The 20,730-nt window shown below is 49.3% G+C and overlaps 1 protein-coding gene across 1 annotated transcript; it reads left to right on the forward strand.

Moving 5' to 3' along the window:
- Nucleotides 1-814: 814 nt before the first annotated feature.
- AMZ1 (archaelysin family metallopeptidase 1) lies at nt 815-16,487 on the forward strand. Its single transcript, XM_065686536.1, has 7 exons — nt 815-820; nt 7,901-8,218; nt 8,795-8,962; nt 9,815-9,943; nt 10,247-10,410; nt 11,734-11,910; nt 15,802-16,487. The coding sequence occupies exons 2-7, from the start codon at nt 7,915-7,917 to the stop codon at nt 16,369-16,371; spliced, it is 1,512 nt and encodes a 503-aa protein (XP_065542608.1). The 5' UTR covers nt 815-820; nt 7,901-7,914; the 3' UTR covers nt 16,372-16,487.
- Nucleotides 16,488-20,730: the final 4,243 nt, after the last annotated feature.

Raw genomic sequence — 20,730 nt, forward strand, 5'->3', positions numbered from 1 at the left:
CTCCAATACCCCCAACCCCAGCAACCCCATACTCTACCACCCCCGTACCTCAGCACCCCCAACCACAACATCCCAGTATACCCCAACCCCAGTACCCCCAACCCCAGTACACCAGCATGCCCAACCCCAGTGTCCCAGCTTTACAGCACCCCAATGCCCCCAACCCCAGCATCCCAGTATCCCTCAACACCTGTACCTCCAAGTCCAGTACCCCATCACCTCTAACCCCAGCAGCCCAGTATCCCTCAGCACCAGTACCTCCAACTCCAGTACCCAGGCACCTCTAACCCCAGCAGCCCAGTACCCCTCAACACCAGTACCTCCAACTCCAGTACCCAGGCACCTCTAACCCCAGCATCCCAGTACCCCTCAACACCAGTACCTCCAACTCCAGTACCAGGCACCTCTAACCCCAGCAGCCCAGTACCCCCATACCCCAGCACCCCCAACCCCAGCACCCACGGCCCCTGCCTGCGAGAAGCCCCTCCCGGGGCGGGGGGGGGGCGCTCCCTGCAAACCCGGCCCCGCCTCCCGGGCGGCCCCGCCCCGAGGGCGCCCCCAGCGGTTGCCCCGCGCCCCGCGGGAGGCGGCTCTCGGCAGCCGCTCGGCGAATCCCGCGGGGCCCGGGCCCGAGCCCCCCTTTGCTCCCCCTGCTTCTTCCTCCTCCTCCTCCTCCTCCTCCTCCTCCTCCCCTTGCTGCCGCCGCTGCCGCTCCTCCTGACGCTGCCGCCGCCGGGCTCCGCTTCTCTCGCCAGCCCCGCGCCCGCTGCCCCGGCGCTGCCGCTCCTCCCCGGCCTCCGCAGCCCCGGCCCGGCGGGCGGTGAGTCCTGCCGGCCCCGGGCGGCTCGGGAAAGGGGGGGGGGGGGGAACGGGGTCGCCCTTATTGGGGGTGGGGGGTGGTGTAAAACGCGGGGCACAACCCGGCGCGGCGGGATGCGGGGTCCGGGCAACCCCGGGATGCGGCGGGAGCAGCCCCGGCCGGGGGGAGCGGGCTCGGGGCATCTCCCCCGGTGCTGGCGGCCGTGGCCGGGGCAGCTCCCGCGGTGACAGCGGGTCACGCTTAGGGCATCCCCTTCCGCCGGGGTGCGGGGGGCAGCGCTCGGGGCATCCTCCACCCCTCGCCGGATCCTGCCCTCGGAGCCGGGGCTGTCCCGGGTGAGCCCTCCGCGGGCTGAGCTCGGGGGGTCCTGCCCCGCGCTGCTGAGGGGATGTGGTCCACCCCTGCACACCCTCCCGCAGCAGTCCCGCCCCGGGGATCACCATCGGCACTGGCCCCTTTTCCATATCAGCGGGGCCGGGGCGGCTCAGGGGTCCCAGGAGCGTTTCTCGTACCGTGTCCCATCACCCTTGGCCAAGCAGCACTGCCGGGTGCTTTGGGCACAGCCGGCCACGGAGAGAGCCACGGTTTGGGGTCTGTCATTGCCCCACAGTTCTGTGGCTCCTCAGCTGCAGCACAGCCTTGGAACCCCGTTATCTCGCCTTGGCTGTAAGATGCCCATAACCATCTCCTAACCTGGCAGCACCATTGATTTCCTGGGAAGGGGCACAGCATTACGGTGCATTTATGCTGCATGATGAACCACTTTTATAATGCCTGTGCTCAAGGGAGCATCTAACCAGAGCCATACCTGCTCCAGCATTCATCTGTATGGAAAATGCAGCCCCTTTCCTGGCTAGCAGTGGGGTTGTCTCACAGAAAGCATTTAGTCTGTCTAGACAAGTATGATGAAGAGCAAAGTGCCTGGAGCTGTGGGTGAGCAGAGCTCGGGGATCTCTGCAGCGCTGGGGTGGTTGTACAGCTCTGAGCGGTGATGCTCTGTGCTTTTGGGTCTTCAGTTAGCAAATGCACAGCAACCAGGCAGCAGGTTGTAAAGGTTTGTTTCATGCAAGAGCAAGGGAAGAAGAAAGCAGGCAGCCCTTCATCACACATGTGCATGGGAGAAGCATCACAAGAGTTTAAACAGACTAAGATAAACAGAGAAGGCACTGAAAATGATGAATAATGGGTGATGAGGGGGAGGAGGGGGAAAGGCATATGCTGGCAGCTTACTTTCTGGAGGGTAGCACAGAGAAGTTAATGAATGTTTGTGTGACACTTAGAGAGCCTCAGATAGAAGGCATGAAAAAACCCAGGTAGCATTATGTATGAGCACAGAATACATAAAACCCCTTAGAGCAGAAGACTGAAACTCGGGATAATGCATGTCCTTAATACATATTCAAATGAAGTGTATGGAAGCGGGCAGGCTTGAACGTAAAACAATATCAAGGGGAAAGCGGATGGGTCGGTGCTCATAAATAAGGACAGATGGAAGCATCTGTCTCCACCTTAGGTGTTTAATGACCTTTACAATCCTGCAAACCCTCCTGTATAGGAGTTATCCATCTGACTTGTCCAACAGCCCAAGTAAATTAAGGAGGAAGATCCATGTGAGGGCAACCTTCCAGGGCTGAGCCTTGCAGCAGTAACATACCAGTCATGGTTCCAGTGGGACAGGTATATTCTCCTCCCAGTAAATGCATATGAGAATCACTGAGGGTTTCCACAGCACCAGGAATGATACTTTTTGAGACAGACCTCACAAAGCATCTTTTCCTGAGTCACAAACATGTTCTAGAGACATTACACACAAATATCATTGAGATCTGGTGATGCATGACTCCAGGTTTTATCTAACCTTCTGGTCTGGAACACATACAGATCTGACTCAGTGTTTTGTGGCCATTGGATGTGAAGTGAATGGAAGATGCAGCAGTTTCTTGTGGGTACAGGTACAGGGATGATCAGAGCAGAGTTAAACGCTCTCACATCGTAGGGTCCTCTCTTCATCCCATCCCACTGGTCTCGTTTACCCATTGAGAGCTCAGCTTCTCAGTCAAGAAAAAATCTCTATCATAGAATCATGGAATGGTTTGGGTTGGAAAAGACCTTCAAATCATCCAGTTCCAACCCCCTGCGACGGGCAGGGACACCTCCCACTAGACCATGTCACCCAAATCCTATTCTATACATTCTATACATGCCAATAAATTGGAGGAAATTGCTTTCATGCTGTCAAGGATGATCAGGGACTGGAGCACCTCCCATATGAAGACAGGCTGAGGAAGTTGGGGCTGTTCAGCCTGGAGAAGAGAAGGCTGCGTGGGGACCTCAGAGCAGCCTTCCAGTATCTGAAGGGGGCCTGTAGGGATGCTGGGGAGGGACTCTTCGTCAGGGACTGTAGTGACAGGACAAGGGGTAATGGGTTAAAACTTAAACAGGGGAAGTTTAGATTGGATATAAGGAGGAAATTCTTTCCTGTTAGGGTGCTGAGGCACTGGAATGGGTTGGCCAGGGAGGTTGTGAGTGCTCCATCCCTGGCGGTGTTCAAGGCCAGGTTGGACGAAGCCTTGGGTGCAATGGTTTAGTGTGAGGTGTCCCTGCCCATGGCAGGGGGGTTGGAACTGGATGATCTTGAGGTCCTTCCCAACCCTAACTATTCTATGAGTCTATGCTGGAATGGAGACTGGTCCTAGAGCAGCAGCGGCAGCCACCAGCTGCAAAGCCCAGGAAAAGAGCTATTAGGCAACTAGGATGCGTGCTGATAATTACTTAACCCTTGTTACGTTTGCTCTGGGCTTTTCATTTCTGTTGCCTGGCTGTGAATGCTCTGCACTATCACTGCTTGTTTACAGCACAGCACCTAACATGGGCAATTCGTCAGTTTTAAGAGGCTCTGCTCATGTCCCTCTGACATCCAAAGAGCCCAATTAAGTGAGTCTGTCTCTAAATAGTCCTCAGGAGCTGCAAGGGAAAGGGAATGAGTCTCCTTCTGCACATCTGCAGCCGGCAGTTTATATGAGACAGTGTTAGAAATGACTTACAATTCGACTTGTAAAGAATAAGTCTTCTATTTGACTTATAAGAGTTAGAAAAGACTTACAATTCAATTTGACTTATACAGAATAACTTGAGAATGACCAGCTTAATATACATATACCTATACACACATAATCTGCACAGTGTTAGAGCCCAATTCCAGACAGCACCAAATAAATCCATTATATATGGAGTGCCCTTCTCTGGACCTGGATTTCTCACACAAACCCATTTCTATCTTGTCAGAATATCCTTGCACTCCACGATACTGCCTTGGCTTTTGAGAATTACACTGTTAGTGTCAGCCCCAGGCAGACCTATGCAGTGTAATAGAACAGAGAGTAAATGACATACCTGTGAATTACAAAAAGAATAATTCATAGGTAATTTTCAATTACAGAGAATAATTTATAGGTGCCTGATTTGCAAAGAGAATAATTTATGAGTAACCTGAATTGCATGTAAAGCACATTTACAGGTTACTGTGAGAAAGGGAGCATGCTGCTGCTCTGCTGTCGTGTGTTGAGGCTGCATTTTGGGGGCACTTCTTGTGAAAACAGCCACCATGAAACAAACGCATCAAATTCCGTAGTAAAAAGGTTTGCGTAATACACCCAACCTGATCTGAAGCCTTGGTATGCGACCAAAAGCCGGATATACGGTCCCTGTTGTCCTCAGAGCTCCTGCCTCATGTCATGCGCCACAAGCAGAAAGGCCGCAATAAAACATGATCACTGGAAAACGCTGTTCCTGAGAGCAGACAAGGAGCAGAGCGCCAAAACCTGGGGGTTATGTGTGTCTCCACTGCACTGCATGGATGTGATGATGAATGATACGAGAGATACGAATAACAGAAAAGAGAGGGAGGTCTGATCTAGGCTGGCTCCTTCCCTACCCTGGTAAAGACCAGGACGATGCCAGGAAGGCACAAGTTCATGTTTCATACCACACAGACATGATATCTCCTTCCCACATACCTGAAGGGGAGCAGGATGCATCAGTGCTTCCACTTCTTTGTCACCACGGTGACATCTTAAACTGAGTGATAAAACAACATCTAAGCTGAAGTGCCACTGCCTCCTGAAGCATCAGGGAATTATACAGGGCACCCTCGACACAAGAGCTAAAAATGCAAAGCCTTTTTGCACTACTTCAGTTAATGAATCACTGTATTCACAGATCAAGCACACAAAATATCTACTAGAGATAGTGTTGTAAAACAGCTTCTTTTAAACTGCTAACGTTGTCCATGAAAGTTTCCTAAAGCATTCACTTTTCCCCAGTGCAGTATTTCAGAAAGGCTTGTCAAGGAGAAGTAATTGTGTTGCATTTGGAGAGGGTATTGGGATGCTGCTATCCTGTGGGAAGCAAACCCAGGCTCTCCAGGAGAAGGGGGTACGCGTCACTGCAGACCACGCATTGCAAGCGAATTCCTGTGTTTGATCTTTCAAACCACACAAATCACAGGCATGATGATGAACATCACAAAACACCCTTGGTCCTAGCTGGGAATGTCTGGAGCTGGGTGAATGTCGCCTTTTAGGAAGCCTTGGGAAACAATGTCTATCCCATAGCTTTGGGTTCGCGCTATACCCCACGAGAGCCTGGGGGAACGCTCGCTAAGAGACTGTGTGCTCATTGTATTTCCTGTTGCATACATCCACTCTTCGCTGCTCCTCATTTAAAAGAGAAAAATCCATTCATTTTGTACCCAGCTCCTCCTCCCGCAGACCCACACTCCATTTATTGCCAGGAAGCGCTAATGAAAGCGGCTCGTGCTTCTCAGAAACCTTCTTTGACAAGATCACTCTCAACCTCGGCCAAGTGCAAAGTCTCTCCTTGGTTTCCCTGGGAGCAACAGGCACTCAGGAGCTCGCTGGATCAATTCCTCAGCGGTTTTAGCATCACTAAGAGTGTCCCAGTGAAAGCGCTGCACATGAGCAGAAAAATGATGCTTGTATTTAAAGATTGTGCAGAACAAGTGAAATCTGGACCATAGGAAAACACAACTCTTCGCCCTAACCCAAGGCAAAGCTTCTGACGACCTGGTGGGGTCAGACTCTCGCTTCATCCTCACAAACCTGGGAACAAGTCAGAAGTGCAGAGATTTAGGTGACAAAGCCCAGAACAACCTCACACAAACTCTTGTTGCTACCCGTAAGAACCAACCTGGGCATTTTTGGAGCAATAAGAAGAGGTGGCTGAGAAAGCATCACATTTTAGTTCTAAGCATTCACCAGTTTAGGGCCCTTGTCCCAGTTCAGATCCCACCATGTGTCTGCTGTCAGCCTTTAACACTAGCACAATACAAGGCTTGCACAAATAAACTGCTTACTTATCCCTCTCCCAGGCTGTATACCCTTAGTGCCAAAAAAGATCATACAAAGCGAGTCTTTTCTTAAGGACTGCTTATACATACACATATCTTCCCAAGGGTTAGATGTAAAGAGATTCAGTGTTAATTTTAATGGGCTGCCACCTTTCTGTTACAGTGCCAACCACCAGAGCCTTCTCTGTGTAACTGAGGAAAGGCTTCGGCTCATGTCGGTACTACGTTTTAAGCATTGAATTTACCTGTTATATTGCTGTCCGTGGGGACCACTGAATGTCACTTACGTGACAGAACCAGGCTGCAGGCATACCTAAATTATAGCCTTAACCAGTTCCTCCTAAAAGCATTCCACCTCTTTTCTGTGCTTGAACGATGCTGTTATAATGGGGATGGTCAGCAGCTGATACATTTACTTACTCACACAGAAAGCTTGTCTGGTTTCTTTTAGTATTAACTTGCCTAACAGAAGAAAACACTCCTAGAAAGCCTGCACTTTTGTGTATATATATAAAATACCCATGTACTTTTCATTCTGCTGTATACAGCTGGAGCACCTATCTGTGGTAGGCAGCTTTGCTCGAAGTACTGCTCCAGAATACACTAGTTCTACTTAGATCTCCTTACAAAAAACGACTGTCTTTAGAAAATTCCAGCCATAGGGGCTTTGGTCCCTCTTTTTCTTCCCTTTCCCAAAGACATCTCCTTATGTGCATAAGCTGCAATGGGAAATAAGTGCTTGGCTTCAGCAGCTTTGGAAAATGCTGGCCCTAGAAAGGATGCTGGGGAGGATATCGCTGGGATGCTCTGAATTAATTTCTTCCTGCTGCAGGCTCTTGTTTGCTCTTTATTTACCCCTTCACGTCATCACCAGCATCCTTGATGCTAACACAGTGGGACATGAAGTTTTCATGAGGCAATGTGATGGCAATGGGCCCGTACATATCTTGCTAGAGAGGCAACACCAGCAAACACTTGTCTCACACCGCATCCCACCTATGGATCAGGATGAGCAAAGCTTCTTACATCCTGCAGCCTGACAGGAGCACAGCGAGCGGGCAGATATCCTGGTCAATACCTGAGATCGGGGATTAAAAGCTGTTAAAGGAAATTGTCAACAGAGAACAACTGCCTTCACTGGTGTTGTTTAGTCTTCTGATAGTTAGATAGATAGATAGATAGATAGATAGATAGATAGATAGATAGATAGATAGATAGATAGATAGAAGACCAAGATCTACTTCATTCCTGCCATGGATTTACACCTTTGAGAGCCCCAAAGAGTGTCGTTTAGCCCAAGAAAAAAGGAGCACCACCTTTTGCTATCATACGAAGGCCAGTGCAGACAGTTGCACACAGAGAGAGGTATTTTCCCTGTTATTGGGACTTCAGGATAAAGCACCAGGAAAAAAAAAAATACACATCAAACTGCTTTAGTGCATACATCTGGTAGCAATACTGGGGCTACGCATTCGCGAGCACCATCTACTGGTACATTGTCCGCAAACCAGTGACATACACACAGATGGAGAGCACCCTGCAGCAGCTACTCAGGTAAGAGCATAGAGCTCCAGGCCAGCTCTGTGTATAGCATTTCTAAGCTCCTAATCAATCCTTACAGCAGGGATCTTGGGGCAAACTGCTTGCAGAGCAAAGGGTGAAAAGGTTTCCAGGTCCCAGCCATGTGCTGATGCATCCCCTCCTGCAGGCAGTGGGTCCCTCCGCAATGCTGCAGTGCAAACACGCTCAGGAGTTCAGCTTCGGGCCCCGGGCTCTGAAGGATGCGCTGATCTCCACCAACCCAGCCCTGCAGGAGCTCTACGCCAAGGCTTTCTCCAGGGCGGAGAAGCTGTTTCTCTCTGAAGCCTACAACCCGCAGAGGACACTCTTCTGCACGCTGCTCATCCGGACGGCTTTCGACTGGCTCCTCAGCCACCCCGATGCACCTGAGGACTTTGAGACGTTCTATCATGCCATGCTGAGGAGGAAGCAGAACTTCTATCGGAAGCACATTTACCTGCAACCTATAGGTAAGGTGGGCATCTTCACTGAGAAAACACAGGAGGGAGGAGGGTGATGCTGAATGTTACTGACATCCTCTTCAAAGGATGCAAAATGCAATTGCCATAGCAAGGATAAGCGTAATACCAAAGGCTGTGACATGTCCCCAGTCCAGAGTCACAAACCATGAGGACAGACCTACCCTGTAAGTGGTACGTGTGCTCCTGGGTGACATTTCCTATCCATATGTATCTATATGTAAAACAAGGCTGGTTAAAACAGCATTTCTGGAGCTCCATCCTTGATGGTCCATTAAAAATCCACCTGTTCCCACATGAATCTTTCTGCACAACTTAAACAGGAGACAACCTTCCTCATGAGAGAGTGAACTAATGCCTCAAGCCACCTCTCAGAAAATGCTCCCTCTTCTCCTCCATGTCTGTATAACCATCTAGAGACACCCGTCACATCCCAGAGTAGACAGTTAACTTGAGAATGAAGCAGTTTTCCTCTTCCTCCATTGCTGCAGCCAGCCCCCCAAAACCCCTTCAAACCCTATGGCTCACCCTGGCTTTAAGGAACTGATAGAGTTTCTCTTCTCTTAGACTTAATTGAAGGGCCTGCCGGGCTCTCGTTGCTGGATTCCCTTCAGAGCTGCGTTGAGTCTTTCTTCCTGGGTCTCCGTGTGAAGTGCCTTCCCTCCATCCCCATCTCTTCCATTCACTGCTGCTACCGCCACAGCCGGGACTCAGACAGAGTGCAGCTTCATGCAGGTAAGGACCTGGGGACAGGGAGCCCATAGAGATGTCAGATTGGCACAGGAGCATGAACCTTCCCCTAGGAAATGCCTGAAATAGCCTTTAATTGCCTGAGCAGGGAGGGGATGAGGAAGGGAGTGAAAAGGGCGGAATCCTGTTCCCATGGAAAACCCAGAACTTTGAGGCTGGAAACAGGAACGAAACCCAAATTGACCTCCATCATATTTTCCTCTGCTCTTTGTATTTTCAGTGCTATTATGCTCTACAAAGTGATCACATCAGCTCCATGGAAAGACACTGTTGATTTGGTGTATTCCGAGTTCTCCCATCCCTTGTCCAGAGCCAAAGCAAATTAGAGGCCTGGGTGGTGCAGGGGGGGAACTCACTGGCCTTTCGTGATAGGAGCTGTGGGTTCAAGCATCACACAGCTCCCCAGGGACAGGGGGTTGTGAGCTGCCAAACTCCTGCTGCACAACCATCTATCTGGAACCAGCTGGTTGCAGGTAGCATGGGCAGCACAAACCCAGCTCTGCACCGGCGCGGCTGCGCCAGCTCAGGTCTGAAATCCCTGCAGTGAAATTCCTCTACTTCCAGGTGCTTATTTCCATGGGTTAGTACTGAATTCACCTGTGGCTTTGCCTTAGCTCTGTGCTCAGCACCACTTTCCAAGTCAGGTCTGCTCACACTCCAGTTTGAGGGGAGGGATCTACACAGCCATAGTTCTTGATCCAGGGTGCAGAATCCAGCAGCTCTACCTATTTGTGGCTTGGATTACATCCTCCTTCCCATGAACAGCAGGAACTTTGGCTCTAGCGTGCTTTAGAGGGATGCTTCATTTTAACAAACGTCTCTTTTGTATTTGTCCAGATGGGATCCTGAATTTCCTGAAGAACAACAAGCCTATGGATGCCCTGTGTGTCCTTGGACTCACTCTGCTGGACCTTTACCCATGTGAGACCTGGAGCTTCACATTCAGCAAATTCCTGCCAGGACAAGGTGGGTTTGATGTCCCATGATATCCTAGGACAGCAGGCAGAGAAGGCAGCAGTGTACCAAAAAGCCTTCCCTACAATAGCCAAGCTTCAACACTTTATCCACTTCCTGATAAAATGAACTAGGTTTTCCTGATTCAAAAGTGGGAGAGTCAGGGCTCCTGATCCAGTCAAAGTAACTGAGGTGTTACAGACCTCTTGGGAACCGTCTTACCACACCATATGTGCTCAACCAGACTGTTCTACCTTTCCATGACGCCTAAGGAGAGATAGGGGAGCTGATGCCCAACTTTATCTCTCTTCACAGAGGTGGGAGTCTGCAGCTTTGCCAGGTTCTCTGGGGATTTCTCCCAGGCTGGCTGCAGCAGCTGGAACCCACTCACACAGAAGGAGCAGCCGTGCCAGGTCAGCAAGGAAAGCAGAGAGCGGACACTGCCGCTCAGCGCCCAGGAGATGGTCCAGTGCTGTAAGGTAGGGTCTGCAGCCTCTGCACCCTGTGTCTCTTGCTGTGTAGGGTTAAATACTCAGGGCAAAATCCATGTCTCAGACCAGTGAAGCAGGCGTGAGACTGCTCCTAGAACACACTGGCAATCACAGCCAAGTCCACACACTTCACACACGTGCACTGTACAGATAACTCTTACTCCCCTTGGAGCAAACCGTAGTACCAGCTGGATGGTGAGGCTATAGGACTTACCTTATGTCACAGAGCAACAGTGAGGCAAAATCCCTGCCCAGCTCAGGGCGTAATCTCACATATTTTGTTGTCAGATGATGCATACGCAGAAGGATGGTAGCTGCAGACACAGTACATGGAGGTTAATCAGAGCATCATCTAGTGGAGCTGTGCGTTCACTAATGGATGGCTGGGAAGGGGTGACTGTGTCTACCTCAGGCATTGGTACCCATTAGGGGAGAGGACCACTTCCCAGGCCTGCTTGCATGGATGGATGAGAAAAAACACCCCAGCCAAGTTTACATATAGGTAGATGCCATTAAACCCCATTCATTTCCAACACATCCTCTTCATCAGTGCTGTCCTCCCTCATGCCAGCTCTGCTTCCAGTGTTTTTCCCAAAGCTGGCCCACATGGAGCAGCCGTACCAACACCTTTCAGTGCCATTTCTCTGTGCCTCTCCTGGTGTTTGCTTGGGACTTTCTAGTCCGAGGTCTCTTCCTGTAGCAGTTTCAAATGATGTTTGGTGGCAGGGGGAGGAGGAGAGGAACCCTCCATCCTCAGCCTTTGCACAGTCACCAATTCCCAAAGCAGTCACGCTTGGCCAGCTGACTGCAGCTGAGTTTTTGCTTTGGCACAAACATTAAGAGCATCTGCTTTGGAAAGACCCAGATCTGTGACTGCCAACAGCATCTTACAGATTTCCCACATGGACTGTGCTGCTCTTTTCAGACCCCAGTGGGACTGTTTTCCCCCTTAAAAACAAGGCAAAACAACAAAATAACCAAACCCATGCTGTGCTTGGGGAAGAGAGTGACAGCAGCACTGCCCTACAGCTGTCAATGTGCTATCCACAGGGTCTTCCCATAGCTGCTTCTGAACAGGACACCCACCCGTGCTTTTCCACCATACAGACATGGATTTGGGGGTACCTGGGAAGAAGGGAGGATATTCCCCCTTCTACCTCAGAAAAACCTAGGCTGGAGGATGGCCAGGGCTGAGCAACAAGTGAGTTAGACTGTTAGGGAGCAGGGGAAGTAGAGCAGCAGAGGAGGAAGAGGAGGAGGCAGAGCAAGCAGGACTGACCATGCACTGCTGTGATTTTTGCTTTCCTGAAGGTGACCTGCCACGAGATCTGCCACCTGATGGGGCTGGGGACCTGCCGCTGGCTGCAGTGCATCATGCAGGGCGCGCTGAGCCTGGATGAAGCCCTGCTGCGGCCCCTGGAGCCATGTCCCATCTGCCTGCGCAAGCTGCAGCATGTCGTGGGCTTCAAACTCATCGAGCGCTACAGGGTGAGACATCAGCCCACGGGATCCGCCAGTCCCCTCCCAGGGCAAGGGGACACAGCAGGGAGCAGAGCAGCTCACGCCGGAGCACGGCATTAAATATAGCAGCATGGTAAATGCAGATGCTCTCAGTGCAAGGAGCTAAGGGAGGAAGCTTACACCTAAACAAGGGTGATGTACACATGGTCTGTGACTAATAGAATGGTTAGAGTTGGAAGGGACCTCAAAGATCATCTAGTGCCAACCCCATAGTACTTCACACAAGCTCTAGGGCTTCTGGCTGTTCATAAGGGGCAGTGCAACAGCCCAACCACACTTTCCTACCCCTAAAAATGAGATGGACAGGCAGATTTCACATCAGAGTGGCAGCAAGCACAGCAATTCCCCCATGTCAATGCCCTTTCCTACGTGCCACTTTTTTTCTGCCTCTCTAGGGCTGCTGGTAACAGGGAGAAAATATTAAGTAGATACTTTGCTGCCATTCCTCTGTTTAATGATATGAAAAAGGATCCCAAATTATTACTGTCTAATAAGTGGAGGCTCCCTGACTCATCTTTGTCTCTTCTTCTCTCCCACCCCTAAAACTGCTAACACCACAGTTAGACAGCATCAGGAATAGTGCTAGGACACCCCTAGCTCTAGAAAGTGTTTACTACCTCTTCTGTCTAAAAGGGAGGATTTGGTAGCCAAATAGCTGCTGGAATAGAAATAGTGGCATCATTCTCACTCAGCACCCTATTTTCTCCCTGGTTGATTCCTGTCTGACACACGTCATATTCAGAGGCAGGATTTTCCATGCCTGCCTATTTTAAAGCCTGTGGGTTGTATTTGTTACAAGATACATGCAGAATGAGAATGGGGATGCCTCTAGTTTCATTCAGCTTGCAATCAGACACACAGAAGCACGGTGAAGGATAGGGAGGGGGAAAAACCAAAGCAAACCATGCTCGTGTGGTTCTGCTGTCTGCGCAGTCCCATCTCTGACTCCATGGATGTTTGCTCCCTGTTTCTGAGAGGTGCCTAAATTGAGGAACAGATCCTGCTTCAGTTCAACACCCAGCCTGTCAGCATGCAGTTATTGCTTTCTAGAAGAGAACTGCCATCTGCAGTAAGCTTTTCTAGAAACCTTATTGTCCTTACACCTGCAGTAAATACAGCAATTGGCTCAGCATCCCCTGGTGACACTGAACACAGACCTGAAGGAAGGACACACTTGCCAAATGTCACATCTGCTTCCTTGATGGGAAAAGCTGGGCTAGATATAGTACAAACTGGTGTAAGAGTTGGGATAATCTCTGTAGAAGGCTTTGCTATGGAATTGAGAGGAAATACAAATGCCAGAGGTGAATTAAATAGTTAAGGAACCTGACAGAAAATAGCACAAAGCATCTGGAGACAATAGCAGACGGCAAAGGTACTTCCTAAGCATGATTTGAGAGGCCAAGTGCAAGTCTGAAGCCACATTTCCCTTTGGAAAACTAGCACAGATCCCCACCTGCCACAGAACAGCCCCAGACGCCCATAGTAAATACAGGAAATGCCAGACACAGAGCTGCTCCTCGCCGGGAGCAGGTAGTGCTGCTGAAATGATCGTGTTAAGTCTGCGACTCAGACACAGCAACGGCCAGAAGAGCATGTGGGACAGGACAGGAAACCAGTCCTTATGCAGGAGGAAGAGCCCCTCTATTTATTTATCTCAGCTGCACTCAAACACGCTCCAGTTTTGTATCACAGCTGCTTATTCCAGTGGGAGACATCTTGAAACCTGACTGCAAATCAATTCTCATGGTGTTTCCCCATCACAACCAGCGTTTCCACCTGCTGCTTCTGCAGCATCCCCACACTGTTCTGCACCTAGCAGAGGAAAGCTGCTCTTAGAGGCTGGGTTAGCTACGTCCTTGCTGTGGTGTTAATCTCAGTATCTGCTCTAATCTCAGTGCTGCCACAGCGGAGGAGTTTGGAAATTGTGGCAAACCTGGAGCCCCTCGGGGTGTCAGACAACAGGTTTCATTCTTAGTGACTTACCTGGGGTGGGCACCCACTTCAAATGCTCCTGCCTGCAGGCTAAATGCATGAGGAGGTTATCCCTTCATAGTGAATAGGAGAACACAGAAAGAGGCTGCAGCCCTACAAACGCTGCCCAAGTTTGAATCAATAAGCCACTCAGTGAGAGACGGGAAAGGTTTTGGGGTTTTGGTAGTGATCTCGAGTCAAGCATTCCCTCCTTTTGCCTTAAATAATCCAAATGGACTGTTTGAATATCCTCCACAGCTTTTTCTTCTCTTGCGAATGGGGCTAAGCAGCATTCGTGATTCCTTCCCAGATTCATGACTCTTGGGAATTTTAAGAGCCATTATAAAGTCATGGGCCAGTTACAGCTTTCAATGAGCTTTGCTGTCCCCTTCCTTAGTCCAGTTCCTAGTGCAGCTTCTGGTGCCTTCTTTGTGTTTTAAATACAGAGGGAAGGAAGGGCTGCTGGAGGTGGGATGAGGCAGGAGAAAAGTTGTCCCTTTACATTTGTTCTTGCCCCAGACGGAGGGGGCAGGGTGGATTCCCTGGGCTGAAAGGATCCATTTTGTTCTCGTATGAAATTCTTCCCTGAGGCTCCATGCACAGACTGAAATGAGCAACAGGGACACAGGGCTCATGGCTCCCACCCACTCAATTTGAGCTCTTTATCCTCTCTATCACTCGCCTAAAGAGAGAGCAAGGGAGAAGGGAAGGGGGAGGGAGAAGTGGGAGAAGGGAGCTCTGAAAGGCTTGGAATCTCCTGCTGCTTCTCCAGCAGCTCACCCCGAGCTGAGCACGTACAGACTCAGTCACCAGGGTTAATACCTTGTCCCCACTGCTTCCTAAAGCAATCACAGGGCTCTGCAAACATCTCAGCTGGGAGCTGCAGAAAGTAAAGATGAAGAAGCAGGCCACAAGGGTGTGAAAATGCTCAAAACCACATAAACCCCTCACATATGCGAACAAGGAAGACAAGGAGATCACCTTTTATCTAGTGAGGACTGGAGTACTGTGATTCATTCCCCAAAGCATAAGGAATAAGTGTGCCAGAAGCAACCTGTTATATGCCCTTTCGTAGCATTTAATATTTAAGAAGGAAGTGGTCTCAAACATTTTCCTTTCATTAGTTCTTTCCTGAAGCCTTCTCACTTCTGCATTTCAGCTCAAGAGGGAAAGAGCTATTCTCAGGAATAAAATACACGTTACCACAGGAGTTAGCATCATAGTGAAACAAGGTTCTTCACTCTCTCAGGAGCTTTTATAATGACACAGCTTCCTCTAGAGAGGCACTGGTTTGGCTCCCGTGGAGATCACATCCACATTGCAGGGAGAGATTTTGTGCCATTTTCTACTATCTTCAATAATAGAATCATAGAATAGTTAGGGTTGGAGAGGACCTTAAGATCATCCAGTTCCAATCCCCCTGCCATGGGCAGGGACACCTCACACTAAACCATGGCACCCAAGGCTCTGTCCAACCTGGCCTTGAACACTGGCCAGGGATGGGGCATTCACAACTTCCTCGGGCAACCGATTCCAGTGCCTCAGCACCCTTACAGTAAAGAACTTCTTCCTTATACCTAACCTAAACCTCCCCTATTTAAGTTGGAACCCATTACCCCTTGTGCTATTTCTACAGTCCAGTTGTACAATCCACATCTGACTGGAGGCAGCTCTGCCACAGATGCTGACTCCAACAAAATGGGATGAGCAAGCTCCTGCTTCATAGGGTAACTCTTAAGTTGTATGAACCCATCTTCTTGCAGAGAGGACCATAGCATCTGCATCTCAGTCACCCAAGGTGGATTTTACCTGACAAACACTGGGAAAGGAGTAACTGTTTTCTGTCATTCCCTAAACCAAAATCCTTTTCTCCTCTCACCACAGAAGCTCTACGCTTGGACACAGACTGTATTGGCCACGTGGCCAAGGCAAGAGTCAGCAGACCTGTCCGCCTCGGAGGACATCCCTCCCTTCAGCTCAGACTCTGGGATGTGCTGTGAAAACGACTCAGAGGCTGTGACCTCCTTGTCCGAGCCGCTGACACCAGACACATGTAGCCAGGCCCTCTCCATCAGCCAGGACCTGGAGCAGGAGGAGCACTCGTGTTCGCTGGCGGAGGCGCACAGCCAGCCCCAGCTCGCCGGGCACACCAAGTCCACAGATACCATCAAAGATTATGAACTGTGGCTGGAGATGTGCATTGCTGCCCTAGAGAGGAACGTCTCCGAGGAGGAACTGGCCCAAGTAGACAAGGCCGTGGATGCGCTGGCTAAGTGGGAAATGTTTACAGGACAACTGCCTGCTATGAAGAAGGACCTACCCTTTGCTAGGGACAGCACCGGGATACGGAAAGTTCTCGGAGACAAATTCTCCTCCTTGCGGAGGAAACTGAGTTCCAGAAAACTGTCCAAAGGGGAATCGTCCCCTCAGCGTTGGCGGTGGGAGGAAAACTAGGCTGGGTCCGCCTTTGGTTAGGCCAGCCTTGCCCCCACAGCTTTGGTTACATTACTGCCCTGCTTCTGACCTTTCCCACCACAAGTTGTTGCTGTCAGAGAGAAGCAGCAGCTCCCCACAGGAATAAAAGGTGTTTCTTTTTCTGAGATTGGTAACACAGTTTTGATGGGATCAGTTCTTCTCCAAGGGTTTTTTCCTGTGCTGGTCTAACTGACGGCACTACTCCAAACCCACATCAAGTCCTACGTAGGCGCTTCTATTTTCTTGCTATATTTCATTTGGTCTGAAGTCAGACAGGAAGAGGTCCATGCTAAACACTCAACATGCTCACACAGAAGCCTGGGCCATCTGAACAAACAGATGCAAATCAAACCAGGGCAGCTCTCCCATACACTGAGCTCTCTGCTTAGCGTTTCAGTCTGAAGCACAGATGAGATTTCTCCCTCCATAGTGAATGTTCACCTGTATTGTGGTTGCTGCCCCATCAGTTGGAGGTTGTGCTGAGAAGTAGGAGCACACAAAGGCTTGCAGCACACATAGTGGGGGAGATGGAGGAGGACACGCACAGAATCAGTAAGTAAAGCAAAAAGATCCCTGGCAGCTCACCTGCCATAAAGAACAGTGTTAGTGATGACTGCCTTTTGGCCGACACTCAAGGGGATCTCCAGAGCTGCTTCAGTTCGAACAAAGCCAGGCTTGGAGCAGTGAGCTGTAACGACTCACATCCTCTGTAGATTGGCAGAGGAGAGAAAAACCTTTGAGAACAGTCACTCGCTCGCTGATTATTAACTTAAAAGAGGAATTACACATGCATTCCTCTCTTTCTGCCTTGAGAAGTGAACACCCTGGCCCTTCCCCTCTTCTCTGCTCCACAAGTCACCCATTGAGCAGGAAGGGGTGTTGTGCTGGCACCGGGAGCTAAAGATCCTGCCTCCCCATCCCGGGGCATGCCGTTCCTCCAGCTATTTATAGAGAGAGCTCAAGAGGCCAATGGGTTTTCCAGTTCTGTAACAGCAACACACAAGGGAAGATTGGCTCTCTCCACCCCCTGTTCACCCAGACCTCAGCACTGATAACAGTCTGCAGCTCGCAGCTACATGGCCACGCTCCAGATTGCTCCCATTTAAATATATCAGCAGGTAGCACTGGGTCCAGTTCAGCTAGGAGGGGAGGGAGGATGTTTCCCTTAGAGAACCTAATAGCTTTGGCTTCCCTGAGCACTTCGCCCTGTGCACTTTGAAGGCCTCAAACCATGCAGTGATCCTGCTATGTACATTTGGAGCGGGAAGGGAGAGGATCATTGGAAGACATCTGAGAAAAGCTTGAGATTAACACATGCAGGTGAGCAGGAAGGATGATCTCCCAATAAACTGGATTCCGGAAATACAAACGACTTCACATCCGTATGATTCATACAGGGAGAAAAAGGCAGTTTTGGCTCCGGGACCCATGACAGCAATTCCTGGAAGCATTTTTTTCCAGCCTTCACGCAGGCGTGGAGCTGCAGAACTGCTGCTGCCGCCCTCTCCTGGCAACATCAGCTCCATGAGTTTCTCATCCAAGACATTCTTCCCAGCAGCAGCAATTTTCCAAGCAAATCCTGCTTGAATTACAAATCCATGTACTGTCCCCATGCTCACTCGGTTGTCCTAACAGATTTACTATTTTAAGCAAGAGATTACTGTTTGTTCAGCCTTGTTTGCTATTACTTGATTCTGCACTGAATCATTAGGATGAACTTTAGAAGCTTTCCAGAAAGAGGCCATAAACTCAGGATGACAATATTGCCTAAGGGAAGGGAAGGAGGCAGTCTTCTACCATTAACAAAGTCCAAAGACAGCAGAGAAAGGGGTGGCACAGAAACAAATTGAACTGGCAGAGGTGAAAGGTGGGAAACTCCTTGCGTGACACTTGGTTTATACACCCATGTCAGCTCTGCTGCAAAAGCATGAATTCCTGCTGAAGAGCTGTTGCTTACCAACATCAAGGTATTTTTGACACCATCACTGACAAAACCATCACTTACCAGCTCAGCTTGTCCAGAAGTGCTCCAGGTAAGAAATAAATGAGGATGGCAACTCAGAGATTCACATGGCAACTCAAGAGCTCCACCTACTCCTGTGGGCAGCTCAGGAGGGTCCACAGGCAAGATATAACTTAGCAGTGAAAGGCAGAAGGTGGTTGAATACACTTTAAAGTCCTTCAGCAGCTATAGGAGAGAAGGTCCATGCGATACTACACTGCGGGTGGTTCATGCAAAGACATTCCCATGGAGGTGACTATTCTTCTCATCAGTAAAGGTTTCTAGTGCTGCTGCTGTATGATACAGCAACATTTTGCTCCCAGTCTGCAACTAATACTTTGTACTTACACTACACAGTTTACACCGGGGTGAGTAAGGAATGGAGGCAACCTGGGTCACAGAGGAATGCATCAACTGACTAAGGTTACACAAAAAAATCAAGGTTATAATCAGGACTAAAGCACAAATATGCAATTCTTACCCTTTCCTGCATGTACCAGAGTTGTAGTAGGGCAGGAAACACCCGACAGACATTAGAAGTAAAACAAATGGAAGGTAAGCCCCTAAATAAGATTTCCCACATTTTAAGCAGCAGGTTTCCAGGGAGATGCACTTCTCCTTACATGAGTGTGAGAACAGCAGCAGAACTTGCAGCTAATAAGCTGCTGAGTAAGCTGTGGAACAGAAATACAGATGAGATACTTAGGAGACATTTCGGAAGGTCAAGCTGTGGATCAGCCATCAGCAAGAAGTAGTAGGGTAATCTATATATGAAAGTGCACACCCAGAAGTTACTTGTAACTCAGCATTAAAGACTGGAGTCAGTTACAAACCATCCAGGAACATAGTTTCACTGTGTAGTAAGGCAGTGGGTAGGAGAACCTGGGAGTTCATTGTGCAGCACTTCTGTCACAGTTTGGTGAGCCTCCTGCAAGGAGACAGGCACTAAAAGGAACTGGGCACCCAAATGGGAAAGGAGGCCAGTCCCAAAAGGCAACAGTACCAGCAGACTGCCACAGAGCAGCCCCAGGAAAGCAGCACTTCTGTTTCTCTGCCTCATGATCTATGGGTGTCTTATTGTAACAGGTAAATAGAAGTAAACTCTACCTTCAGGAGCTCCCCCAGCAGAAACACACAGCTCCCTCCTGAAGCTGCTATTATCTTCCATGTACCATTGCCTTAGGGATTATTCCAACACAGATTCACGTTAGACTCATCTGACTCAGGACATCATCCTGTGGCTACCTCGAGCATCCTCAGTGATCAAAGTGGCTCCAGTCATACCCTTTCAGCCCCACACTCAAGGATTCTTGTTTTGAAGCAACTTCTGAAGCCTATAATCCTGGACACAGCAGAAAACAGTCTTTTAATAGCTTTACAAGCTCATAAAGTCAAATATATTTTCCCAAGAATAAACAGGCAGAACATTCCAGTCCCATTCTTAAAACAAGAAGCTGCTGTAACTGAAGGGAGTAGGGGTACAGTGCAACTGTCAAGGGAAAAATAAATACCCCCCCCACCCCAACAACCCCAAAACCCTAGACTCTTTGCTAGTTAGGGGTGAAATCACCTACAGCAGCTTGCAAAGGTGGGAGAGGAAAACCCAGCATCTTCCATAGATGTTTCATTACCAGTATCCAGCACTTTCTGATTTAACTGTGTATGTGACCACCTCCCTCCCCTAAAAATGGTACTTTTAACTAAAGTCTGTTTCTGCTGTGCAAAAGTGAGGAGTTAAAAGAAAGCACACTCTTTCTAACAATTCCTCCCTTAGCATCACACAGCTTTCCATGATGCTAATCAGGCTGGGGCAGAGTGGCAAGAAATTTGATCATTTTTGTTAGTAACCGGATAAACTTCCTCTTAGGTCTGTGCAGGATAATGAGGCACCAGACTGGAGCTAGAAACCACAAGGATTTCATTTCCCTCCTCAAAGAGGTGTAATTAATACCTCAATATTACTATTACCAATCCAAACCTTACACCCTGAACACTTCAGCAAAAACACAAGCTACACAGCCCAGTCTACTTTGCATTTTAGAGAAGCCTCTCCCTGGGGAAATAGCTATGTTTCCCCTTTAATCTTCAAAGTGTTGCACTACTGAAGTTGCAGAAGAGATGCTCTAGTAACAGGGAGCCATGCTGAGCTGTGGAAGAGAATTCAAAGTTAATACATCAAGTTCAGTTTCTCCCTGGGGTACAAGCATTTGCTGGTACTGAACAGACAAACCTACCTACAGAACTGCTTGCTTCAGCCTTTGTTCTTACAGGGCAACATCTGTGCAGCTCAGTTATGAAAGGGACATTTTTGCTGTGTGAAGTGAGATAGTGTGAGG

This window comes from Lathamus discolor, chromosome 6 (assembly GCF_037157495.1).
Source record: "Lathamus discolor isolate bLatDis1 chromosome 6, bLatDis1.hap1, whole genome shotgun sequence".
In the NCBI taxonomy this organism is placed as follows: domain Eukaryota; kingdom Metazoa; phylum Chordata; class Aves; order Psittaciformes; family Psittacidae; genus Lathamus; species Lathamus discolor.